Source organism: Eublepharis macularius, chromosome 1 (genome assembly GCF_028583425.1).
Source record: "Eublepharis macularius isolate TG4126 chromosome 1, MPM_Emac_v1.0, whole genome shotgun sequence".
NCBI classification, from domain to species: Eukaryota; Metazoa; Chordata; class Lepidosauria; order Squamata; family Eublepharidae; genus Eublepharis; species Eublepharis macularius.
The window spans coordinates 235752518-235764453 of NC_072790.1; the positions used below are offsets into that span (position 1 = coordinate 235752518).

At 47.0% G+C, this 11936-nt stretch overlaps 1 protein-coding gene across 1 annotated transcript; it reads left to right on the forward strand.

The window, feature by feature from the left end:
• Positions 1–4745: 4745 nt before the first annotated feature.
• On the forward strand, positions 4746–8704 carry LOC129339049 (serum amyloid P-component-like). The gene is made up of 2 exons (XM_054993659.1): positions 4746–4919; positions 7552–8704. Exons 1-2 carry the CDS (start codon positions 4853–4855, stop codon positions 8154–8156), a joined length of 672 nt encoding a protein of 223 aa, XP_054849634.1. The 5' UTR covers positions 4746–4852; the 3' UTR covers positions 8157–8704.
• Positions 8705–11936: the final 3232 nt, after the last annotated feature.

Here is an 11936-nt window from a genome sequence, read left to right on the forward strand (position 1 = left end):
CTATAATGTAATAAAAGTCGAATCTTTATCTCTCTTTAAAATATATGTTTATCAGTCTCTTCTCAAGCACTATCTGTAAAATAGAGAGCTTCAGAAAAGCTAAGTCATCTTTATATTTCCAAGACATGGAAAACAAGTTTAGATGGTGTCCTGGCAAGTCTATAGGTGCCAGATTATCTAGTGGATGGATGGTATGGAAAATCAGTCCACTCCTCCATACCCTTTCCCTCCTCGAAATATTTTAAGGAAAAATATATTGGCAGAGTTGAAATTTCTTTGTTCATAAAGAAATGTGATAAAGGATGTTTTGCAGTGGAAAAGAACTGTAATAGTAGGCAGGTTACTCTACAAGACAGAGAAGGCAGGCTAGAAGTGAGAAAGAGACACTGCAGAAATAGGGTTGCTGTTCCCCCGGTGGAGGCAGGGGATCCCCCGCTCCCACACTTTATCCCCCCACCACTCTCCTGGCTGGGGGTGGGGGGAAGGTGAGGGAACAGCTTTCTGGGCATGCTCCCGGGGCAGCGCAATGGTGTGAATCCCTGGAAAGACATCAACGCTCTGCCTGTAGGGGTGCTCCTGCGCTTCACATGGGGCCAATTTGGGCATCAAATGGGCCGAATCGGGCCCGTTTGGGACCCAAATCGGCCTGGTACGAAGCTCCTGGGCCTGAAAATGACATCATTTCCCAGAAGTGACATCATCATGCAGGCCCGTGAGCACGTGCACTTTGATAGGTGAGTGCCGGGTCCCCCCTCCTGCCAGGAGGGTAAGGGCACCTGCTATCCCTATGCAGAAACCATGGCTGAGAATTGCATTCTGGGACAAACAAGGTTGCAACTTAGCAGGCAAAAAAGAAGAAAGCAACGATCTCTCTGACCAGCTATACACAGCCGGGTCCCTAAATATCTTCTTATAAGTTCCAAGGGGAGTCCTTAATTCAGAAACCAGAGATAATCTTGGGAAATTGACCCCCCCCTTACCGCCACCGCCGCCGCCGCCGCATACACTTTCATGTTCCCTCCTAATCTCCAAACCAAACTCCATATTCAAAGGAGAAAAGAATGGAAAAGTCAAAGTCAGATCTGCACAGACCTTCATGATTCTTACGTGGCTTGACACAGTCCATGGACATCAGACATTATTAAAAGAGCAGGTTTGGATAAAGTTATGAAAGAAGTGAGGGCATGGGTTTTGGCTCCCTACTTTTCCAGACTTTTCCTATTAATTAGTGGGTGTTGGGGTGGGGAGGACACGAGCACGCACCTCTTTTCACGCATGCATGCCCCACAGCGCCTGATGATGATGTCACTTCCAGCGCAACTCAGAAGCGATGGCATGGCATTGTTTTGGGCCTATTCCTAAAGAATAGCAACGGGCATTTACTCCCATTTCTCCAGCCTCCTTACCAGGTTCCCACCAATGGCAGGCAATATCTCCTTCCAAAAATTGCCAGCGATCAGCAGGCAGAGGCTACAATCACTGAGAGATTACCCACCATCAGCAGGAACCTGGCAAGCCTACTTATAGGGTTGATCGTGTGTGTCTTGGAAAAAATCTTGACGTTGCTACATCTGAGGGGTGTGTGTGATAAGTTTATAGGAATATCCCTCTTTTTCTTTGTGAAAAATTGGAGGGGATGGGTTTCCTCAGCTTAGCCCCTCCATGAAGTGTGGAAAAATCTCTGAGGGGTACAAAGCCCCTCAGAAACTGTCTTCTTCCAGAGTCTTCTCCTTGGCAGCGCAAGTATGTGAGTCACCAAGAACTCACGTACAACATCCACAGAAGCAGCTGACAGGCTTGACTGCATCACAAGTGAAGAGCCCTTGCCAAAGGAAATAAAAACCATCCAAGGAAGAGCCTCGGGGCCTACGCTTCCTTACTAGGCAGCTACAGATGGCACCCTCAGCTCTGCAGTCCAGTTAGGCTTTCGCGAGCCCTGAAATGGTTTCTGTGGCTCTAAGCCCTGGAGTCCACAAGGTTTTATGACCCTCCCAGTGTCCGTAGCTATCAGCTCAGGAGTCCATTTAGGCTTTTGCGAGCTCTAAGCTGGTATCGGTAGCCCTCAGTTCTGGAGTCTCGTTAAGCCTTTGTGAGTGACTACAAAATTTTGGCCATGTAAAAAATTCCGTGGTTGGGCATTTACTTACTTATTTCTACCTTGTTTCGCAATCCGTAAAGATTCCCCAAAGCAAATTATGTAAACCAGCAGGAAAATGGACTCAGGCCCATTTAAAACCATTAAGGCATCCAATTAAAACCACCAATCAAAAAACAATAATAGCCAGCACCCTCCACGGCTTTATGATTTTTTAATGTGTCTACCAGTCTCTTAAAAGCTGAGAGAGGGAGGGAGAGACAGAGATGGAGAGCTCTTGAACAGAGAATTTAATAGTACAGAGTGAAGCAGACCTGCCTCTACCATCTCTTCCGTGGCATATTTCATTTGCAAAACACTTTTAATTGTCTCTGTCAATGGCGTCAAATACTCAAGGGTAGACTTGAACTCAACTCTTCCAAATACAGGTTTCGCTTCCTGGCAACTGGACTGTGCTTTGCTTGAGAAACATTTCGGCAGCTACGGTGTACCTACAGTATTCTGTTTCCCCACTCCGATCCCATCTCTGCAAGGAACATTTCATGCCTTGATGCTTTTTCCGTGAATATTTTTTTAAAAAACACAGAAAAATGCCACTAATGTTTGCAGTTCCTTGAGCTGGAATGCCAAGTTGAACATACGGTTGCCAGCTTCCTGGCGGGGCCTGGAGATCTCCCAGAATTAAAACTGATTTCCAGGATACAGAGGACAGTTCCCCTGGAGGAAAAGACCGCTTCAGTGAGCTGTACAGAATTACATCCACGCTGACCTCCTCCCTGCACAAGACCCCACCCTTCCCAGGTTCCACCTCCCAATCCTCCAGGAATTTCCCAACCCAGAGTTGGCAACCCTGTCATAAAGGCAAGGCAAGCCACGCATTACATCTTCCTGCTCTGTCCTCTGTCCTCCCTTTTTCGACTTGCAGCTGTAGACACAAGTGCTAAGGTAGCTACTCACAAAGGAGAAAAGTTCCTCTCGCGTCCCTTGTTTGTCTGCCACGGAAACTTTCTGGGTGACGTTGGGCCAGCCATTTTCTCAAACTAACCTAATGTCTGCCGTACATCAGTTACGTTACCTAGGGCTCCTGGGTGTTGTGTGTGGGGACAGGAAAACCTGCTAGCTCCTTATCTGTGGGGAAAGGAAAACCTGCTAGCTCCCACCCACCTCACAGGGTATTTTGTTGTGGGGATAATAATGACATACTTTGTAAACCACTCTGAGTGGGCATTAAGTTGTCCTGAAGGGCGGTGTATAAATCGAATGTTGTGGTTGTTATCTGTCTCCTGCTGTTTTGTCTATTCATGCCTTCCTGCTATGTCCGAGAAGGGATGGCCTTGAAGAAATCTTCTCACGGGATAGACTAAAAATTCTCCCACCTAGATGCTTTGCACCAAAACTAATGAGTCCCCAGCTGAGGAAAGGGGGGGGGAAGAGGGGGGAAAGGGGAGTATAACCATGGATGCTTTGCTTCGTACCAGCATTCCTGTTGGAGTCATGAACCAGTCATGAGCTTGTGATCCTCTAATAAAGAACTAGAGGAGTTAGCCGTGTTAGTCTGTAGTAGCAAAATCAAAAAGAGTCCAGTAGCACCTTTAAGACTAACCAATTTTATTGTAGCATAAGCTTTTGAGAATCACAGTTCTCTTTGTCAGATGCATGGAAGGCAAAAAGAAACTGGTCAGATATAGAGGAGGAGAGGGGAGGGCGGAGTAGATGCAAACAGCTCCTTCTGATATGGAGATCAGTTTGCTTCTGTAAAGGAAATCAGTTACTTTTGATAATGAGATATCCATTCATAGTCCCTATTCAGTCCCAGCTTGACAGAGTCAAATTTACATATGAATTCCAATTCAGCAGCTTCCTGTTGGATTTTGTTTTTGAAAGGTTTCTGTTGAACTACAGTGACCTTTAAGTCTTTGATGGAATGTCCTGGTAGAACTAATAAAGAACTTTAACTCATAGAGCCTGGTCTGATTAAGTGGAGTAGCTGTGGGAGGGGGTTTTTTTCTGGGAAAAGAGGTGGTGGAACTCAGTGGGTTGCCTTCAGAGAAAATGGTCACATGGCTGGTGGCCCCGCCCCCTGATCTCCAGGTACAGAGGGGAGTTTAAATTGCCCTCTGCGCCACAGCTGGAGATCAGGGGGGCGGGGCCACCAGCCATGTGACCATTTCCAAGAGGTTCCAGAACTCCGTTCCACCGTGTTCCAGCTGAAAAAAAGCCCTGCCTGTCAGAACCCAACACCTCCCTTGCAGGGTTGTTGTGAGCATAAGATGGAAGAGGGGACCAATGTAATTTTCTTTGGATCCCTGTGGTAATGGGGGCTTGAATGCAGATCTCCCTAATCTAAGTCCAACACTGTAACCACTACACTATGCTGTTTGGGTCCTATGATCCAAGGACTGTAGATCTTCCCCACACTCCCTTTCCCTTGCCAGTCCTTGCAAAAGCCTAGAGAGTTGTGCCGAAACAGTTGGGTTCAATTTCCAAAATACTTGCCGAGTTTCATGTTTGTGAAAAATCAGCTCTCGGATTGACCATGTAAAGGAAGGAGTTAAGGAGCTGCAACGCCCCTCCCTTCCCAAAGCAGCTGCAAATCCTCAAAAGACGGAGAGCAGCAGCTTCCCCCGCTGCCCCCACTGCCCATCTCAGCACAAGGATAAATTCAGCTGCCATCCTCAAGGCAGAACTGAACTGCTGTCTCTCCTTGCCACAATCCAGCTTCTACTTCCACCCTGTTTTGTTTCACAAGTCCTGGAGATGGAGGCCCAGTGTGTTTCCCTTCTCTTTGTCTTGGCCGGGCTATCAGCCATCTCTGCGCAAGAAGGTGAGTCTCTGGGTTGTCTTGTGTTTAAAGGGAATTGGGGGGGGGGGCTGGTGTTCCAGAAGTGCAGTTTTTGGAGGAGCTCAGCCCCAGAATGGTCTCCTGTGCCACTGCTCATTCCTGGAGCCTTTGAATGTACGCAGATCAGGAGAGGGGGGGCATGAAGGCATGAGCTGGTACTTGGCTCTCGTGGCCCCTTCTTCTGTGCCCAAGGAAATGCCAATCACCACTTTGGGGTCAGGAAGGAATTTTTCCTCCAGGCCAGATTCGTTGGAGATCCCAGAGGTTTTTTGCCTTCTTCTGGACACAGCGTAGTGGTCACAGTTGGAGGCGAGGGAGGGAGAGAGCTGTGAATTTCCTGCATTGTTCAGGGGGCTGGACTAGATGACTCTCAGGGTCCCTCCCAGCTCTGTGTTTCTAAGTTCATAGCAAACATTGAGACAACAGAAATGTCTCCGACCATGTGCAAAATATCACTCAGCATATTATTTGTTCTGATTGTCTGTGGCTTACCTGGTACTTAAGCACTGAAGGTCTTTCCTGCATCTGCCATCTGAAATTCTTGACATAGGGGTGCTGGGAATTGAACCTGAGACCATCTGCATGCATACTTAATTTGGAACAATTATCTTTTGGTTATGTTGCTGTACAAGGTAGGGCTGCCAAGTCCCCTTACCCTCCTGGCTAGACCTGGCACTCACCTTTTTCTCTCCCCATTGTGTGCATGAAGTGTGCGTGAGCTCCCGGGCCTGCGTGATGATGTCACTTCCAGGAAGTGTCCTCATCACACAGGCCCAGGAGCTCATGAGAACTCTGATTTGGCCCTCAAACAGGCCAGATTTGACCCGTTTGGGGCCCAAATCGTCCCTGAGCAAAGCATGGGAGTGCTTCCAGTTTGGTGTGATGACATCACACCCAGAAGTGATGTCATCGTGCCGCCCTGGGAGCATGCCCTGGAGGCCTGTTCTCCGGCCTTTCCAACCCACCAGTCAGGGGAGTGGTGGCAGGGGGTGGAGGGTGGAAGGAGGGAGTGGGGGATCCCCTGCCCTCACCAGGGGAATGGCAACACTAGTACAAGAGGATGAAAAAAGATGGACAGCTTTTGCTTATTACACAGTAAATTGCCGCCTGCTTTCTTCAGTAACTAAACAAATTCAGACTATGCCAAATAGGGTTGCCAGGTCCCTCTACCCTCCTGCTGGGAGGTTGGGACCTGGCACTTACCCTCTCCCGGGCACACTCATAAAGTGCACGCATGCTCCGACAGCAACATGATTACATCACTCCCGTAAGTGATGTTACCATGCCGGCTTTGCAAGCACTTCCCAAATCGGCCCCAAACGAAGTGCAGAAATGCTCCTGCAGGCAGCGCAAAGACGTCACTTATGGAAGTGACATCGCCACGCCGGTAGGGATCGTGCACATGGTGCACATTCCTGAGGTGCTCCAGGAGCTTGTCCCCTCCTGCCAATTGCCCGGCTATCGTTGGACAAAGGGGCAAATCCCCAGGAGTTTGCCCACTACTGGCGGGCACCTGGGAACCCTAATACCAAGCCAGGCTGTGGATACTTAAAGCCAGAGCTAGCTTTCCATCCCAGGATCCCAGAAGTGGATCAAATGAACCTGTCATTATAGCAGAAGTCTCCGGCCCTTGAGAACATTGATAGGCACCTTTGGAATGTTGAGAGGAGATTACATTTGCCAACCTCTAAGTAGGGCCTTGAGATCTCCTGTAATACCCACCAATCTCCAGACTACAGAGATCAGTCCCCCAAGGAAAATGGCTGCTTTGGAGGGGGGACTTTGTGGCATCACATCCTCGTGGCATCACCCTCCCCTCCCCAGGTTCCACCCCCAAATCTCCAGGAATTTCCTAACCCAGAGGTGGCAACCCTGGAGTGGGTGGTGAACGCCACCCTAAAAGAGCTGCCACAGGAGGCGGAGCCAATCCCCAGAAGGCAGCTATTGCAGCCACGGAAAACTCTTTCATTTGAATGAAGGCTGCTAATAACAAATGGCCCTGCCCACTTTTTGAAATGTTTGGTGGGTGCCAGGGGAATTAATGGTGGGTGCCCAAGGATGCCACATTGGGGGATCCTGCTTTATAGTACTGGCCTATCTAGATCAGTATTCCCTATTTTGACTGGTAATTGCTCTGTAGGATGTTGGGCAGAGAAGGAACATTCCCAGTACTAGTTACCCAAAACATTTCAAACTGGAGATGTGAGGAATTGAACCGGGCTGAACGGATGCTTCATCAGCCAGAGCTCCTCCCTACTCGATAGAATTCTCGGAAATGTTCCGGAAATATTTCAACTGCAAGTAAAAGCGCTGTTGGGGGCCCAATTCGGATCAGAAGCGCAGTGTGAGGGAAGGAGGTGCTCCTTCCTTCAACCCCATGTCATTTTCCTGAGCTGAAATGGCACTGGGGGGAGGGGCATTATTTGCCCTGTCAGGATGGGGGCTGTGTGTACACTGAATGCTTGCAACATGGTCAGCTTCTTTCCCCAGCATGGAGCTGGAAACACTTCACCTATTGAATCTCAGCTTGTGGTGTAACTAGAAAATGCTCAGGAACGTTGCCAGTGTGGAAATGGAGGCAACCCCATCACGCTCTCTCCGTATCTTCTCACAGATTTGTCTAGAAAGGTTTTTCTTTTCCGCAACGAGCCCAGTGAAGCCTACGTCATCCTTAAATCCCAGCCAAAAGAACCACTACATAATTTCACCATTTGCCTGAGATCCTACTCAGACCTGACTCGGCCCTATGGCCTCTTCTCCTATGCCACACAATCCGAGGACAACGAGATCCTCATTTTCAAGCCCAAGCCTGGAGAATACCGAATCTTTGTGGGAGGAGAGTATGTATCCTTCAAAGTCCCAGAGAATCCCGTAGATTGGGAACACGTCTGCTTTAGCTGGGAGTCATCCACGGGGATTGCCGAATTTTGGATGAATGGGAAGCCCTGGCCACGGAAAGGGCTGAAGAAAGGGTACACGGTTTCTGCTGAAGCGTTCATCTTGTTAGGTCAAGAACAAGACCATTACGGGGGTTCGTCGGACCCATATAACTCCTTCTCTGGAGAATTGGCGGATGTGTACATGTGGGATTTCCTCCTCTCACCTAATAAGATGAGGTCGGCCTACCAGGATTTGCAACTCCCCCGTTGTAACATGAGTTGGAAAAACTTAGAGTATGAAATCAAGGGCGATGTTTTTGTAAAAGCCAGGCTGAGATAAGTCTAAAAAAAAACAGATTTACAAGTAAATATACAAAAATAGTTAACCTAAATTTACTAGCCCACATGATTATGCTTATATATATTTGAGAACATGGATAGAAACAACAGCTAAACCGTTCTTCCAGAAGCTTCTCTGGTCAGTCACTTGGCTGTAATTTTTACTCGCCATTGATGTCCAGTCAAGTTGTTATCTTTAAGCTTAGTCTCAACACTAATTGGTAAATAACATTTTAGCTCCAGTCTAGGGTTACGAGGCCCAGAATGGCAACTAGCAGAATGCGGGGGATGGAAAGGAGGGATACCATCGGTAAACAGCATGACATCACCTCTGGGAAATCTGAAAGTGATGTCACACCTCTCTAGCAATTGGCAGAAACTCTTTGGTAAAACCATAGAGTTTTTGACGATTCCTAGAGAAGACTGGTGTCACTTCCTGGGAACCCTGGAAGTGATGGCAATCCTCTCTATGTATCACAGGAAACTAGGTTTACTGTAGAGTTTCAGCCAGTTCTTAGAGATGTGTAAAATAGTAAAGAGTGCAGTAGCACCTTTAATACTAACCAACTTTACCGTAGCATAAGCTTTCAAGAACCACAGTTCTCCTAGTCAGAACTGTGGTTCTCGAAAGCTTATGCTACAGTAAAGTTGGTTAGTCTTAAATGTGCTACTGGACTCTTTACTATTTTACTGCTACAGACTAACACGGCTAACTCCTCTGGATTAGAGAGGTGTGACATCCTTTCTGAATTTTCTCAGAATTGACACTGCGTAGTCAGCCAATGGCCATTTTTTTAAAAATTATTTTTCTCTTACTGGGGGGCTGGCAACCCTATGCTAGACTATGGTAGCTAAAAAGATCTTCTGTGTACCAAGCCAGTATACTCTTGAGTATCAGGAACCAATATTCACAAAGTGCTATTGTATTTATGCACAGCTGGTGGACTCTGGGGTAGCATCTCTATGGTCAGTTTTGGACATAAAGAGCTAAACTATATAGACTATCAGTTAGCAAATCTCTTACGCTGTCAGTCACTGCAAATTAAATATGGTCGGATGTCAAATAAGGGTTGCCAGGGCAAGGGGCAGGGGCCAGGAGCAAGGTATCCCGCAACTATTAGATAGTAAGGGTTGCAGACATAATTACATGTTGTTGTTCTGTTGTGTCTGTGGAAGAGGGTGAAGCCTACACTGCTGTTGTCACATGCATCTAACCAGCTGTTAACTCTAGGGGCCAAACAGCGTGACCTGCAAGTGGTCTCAATGACCACATTTTCATCTGCTGGCAGCAAAACAATGGTATGAAAGCCAGAGCATTATCTTATGAGTCTCACAAGCATACAGCTGTTCAGGGCTGCAGCCACGAGGTTGGGGGGGGGGGTATTGGGGCCAGACCAATCAGCTTCCCTCCGCACATGTTTTGCTTTATATTGCTTTTAAAAGTTTAATTTTTTTTAAATACACAAAAACGACTAGACAGAATTGTAGCCAGTTGCCCAGAGGTAAACCTGATCTTATTTTCAATAAGGGCATTGGGACGATTCATAAGTAGGATTGCCAAATTCTGGTTGGGACAAAAATACAAAGAGGCTTCTACCAACAAATACAACCTGTTAGAAGGTGGAAAACCACATGTGTAGGAAGGCAAAAATAAATGAAAAAGCAATGAAGATCAAAGTGAAAGTATATGTTGAATATATTATGACTATAAGAATTCACACTACCTTCTATATATACACTTACATTACATGGACTATTAGAAACCAATAAACAGTTCACTGAAAAATCTTTATGTCATCATTAATTATTAGCAAGAAAGTTAAGAATAGAGCACATACCTTGTTTCTGATAGTGTTATACTGTGGAAGCTTACCTGTTGGATGTCTTTCCATTTGGAGTTTCTAGTTGCACCTGTTGAATTGTAAAGGACATATAAAGGTAAAGGTAAAGGTAAAGGTAAAGGTGCAAGCACTGAGTCCATTACTGACCCATGGAGGGACATCGCACCACGACGTTTTCTTGGCAGACTTTTTGTTACGGGGTGGTTTGCCATTGCCTTCCCCAGTCATCTACCCTTTACCTCCAGGAAACTGGGCACTCATTTTACCGACCTCGGAAGGATGAAAGGCTGAGTCAACCTTGGGCCGGCTACCTGAACCCAGCTTCCACCAGGATCAAGCTCAGGTCATGAGCACAGCTTGGGCCGCAATACTGCAGCTTTGCCACTCTGCGGCACAGGGCTGCTCATATATATATACACAAATATAAGAAATATAGTACTTACCTTGTTTCTGATTGTGTTATACTGTGGAAGCTTACCTGTTGGATGTCTTTCCATTTGGAGTTTCTAGTTGCACCTGTTGAATTGTAAAGAACATACATATACACAAATATAAGAAATTCAGTACTTTGTTTCTGATTGTGTTATACTGTGGAAGCTTACCTGTTGGATGTCTTCCCAGCTTGAGTCGTTTACGGTACCTGTTGAACTTTCTTGTTAATAATTAATGATGGCATGAAGATTTTTCAGTGAATTGTTTATTGGTTTATAATGGTTCATGTAGTGTGTGTATATAGACGTTAGTGTGAACTCTATACGCTTAACTTCTCGGTGGGGCCTGGGGTTCCTGGTATCACAACAAATTTCCAGACTACAGAGATCAGTTCCCCTGGAGGAAAGGGTGTGTTTCCGGTGGACTTGGCATCACGTCCCTACTGAGCCCTGTCCCTAAAGTCCTGTTTCCACAAGCTGTGTCCCCAAATCTCCAGGAATTTCCCAAGCTGGAGTTAACAACTGAATTCAGCAGTCACTGTGTTCATGTTCTTAATGTACTTTTTATGCATTTGAAATTATTAAAGACGCTACTTGAATGTAAGTTTCTGCCGTTTTGTACTGACAGGATCAAAGCAGGTCCCCAAATTTTCCATTTTTCGAGATCTTATAAGCTCAAATGAGCTCCCTAGGCTGATAGGGAAAGAAAGTGGATTCCTTTCCAAGTCCTAGAGTGTTTATGTGGGAGGAGAATTTGAGTCCTGCAGGGTCCCATTAGCAGGGAACACATCTGCGTTAGCTGGGAACTGGCCACGGGGATTTCTGGATTCTGGAAGCACAAAAAGTTTAGGCTGTGAAAAATGGTTGAAGCAAGGATATGAACTGGCACTTTAGAGTCCTGTTTATTTTGACAGAAGAGACATTCTTAATTCTTTCCTTGTAAACAACGGTGCTCCCAAGTGCTCAAATTTGACTCAGCTTTGTGGTGTGTTTCCTAAAGAACGCGTCTGCTTGCTGAATGTGTCATTGAAACCACAAAATTTATCCAGGTGCTACTCACTGATTTCCTTTGAAAAGTGAACATTGGCTCTTTTTCACAAACAGATGTACGCACGTACATGAAGAATATATGCGTATCCTACTATATAATTCCCTTAGTGTCTTTCCGACGACGCACATTTATGCTAGTGCGCATGTGCGGGTGCACCAGGATAAAAGGGTGCCGTGGAATGACACCTCAGGAGGGCGCCGCTAGTGGCGGAGGGCAGGGCGAGTCGGCCGAGCCTGCTACTGCCAGGCTCCGTAGATGAGGAGGAGGAGGAAGCCGGCAGTGGTGGCAGTGCCACCGGCATAGGAAGGGCAGCTTGCCTGCAAGCCACGGGGGAACGCCCGCTGCCCTGTGAGGCCCATGGAGCTGCGGTGCACTGCCCTCTGCGGACCTGGGGTGAGGGAGCACAAGCAATCCACCCACAGCCCTACGAGGCCCGCTGGAGCCACGGTGCACCGCCC

What these genes read in the sequence shown, in the direction of transcription:
- LOC129339049 (XM_054993659.1), top strand. Translation starts at nt 4,853, where the DNA reads ATGGAGGCCCAGTGTGTTTCCCTTCTCTTTGTCTTGGCCGGGCTATCA. An exon ending in AGCCATCTCTGCGCAAGAAG is followed by an intron (nt 4,920 to 7,551) that starts GTGAGTCTCTGG and finishes ATCTTCTCACAG; the next exon opens with ATTTGTCTAGAAAGGTTTTT.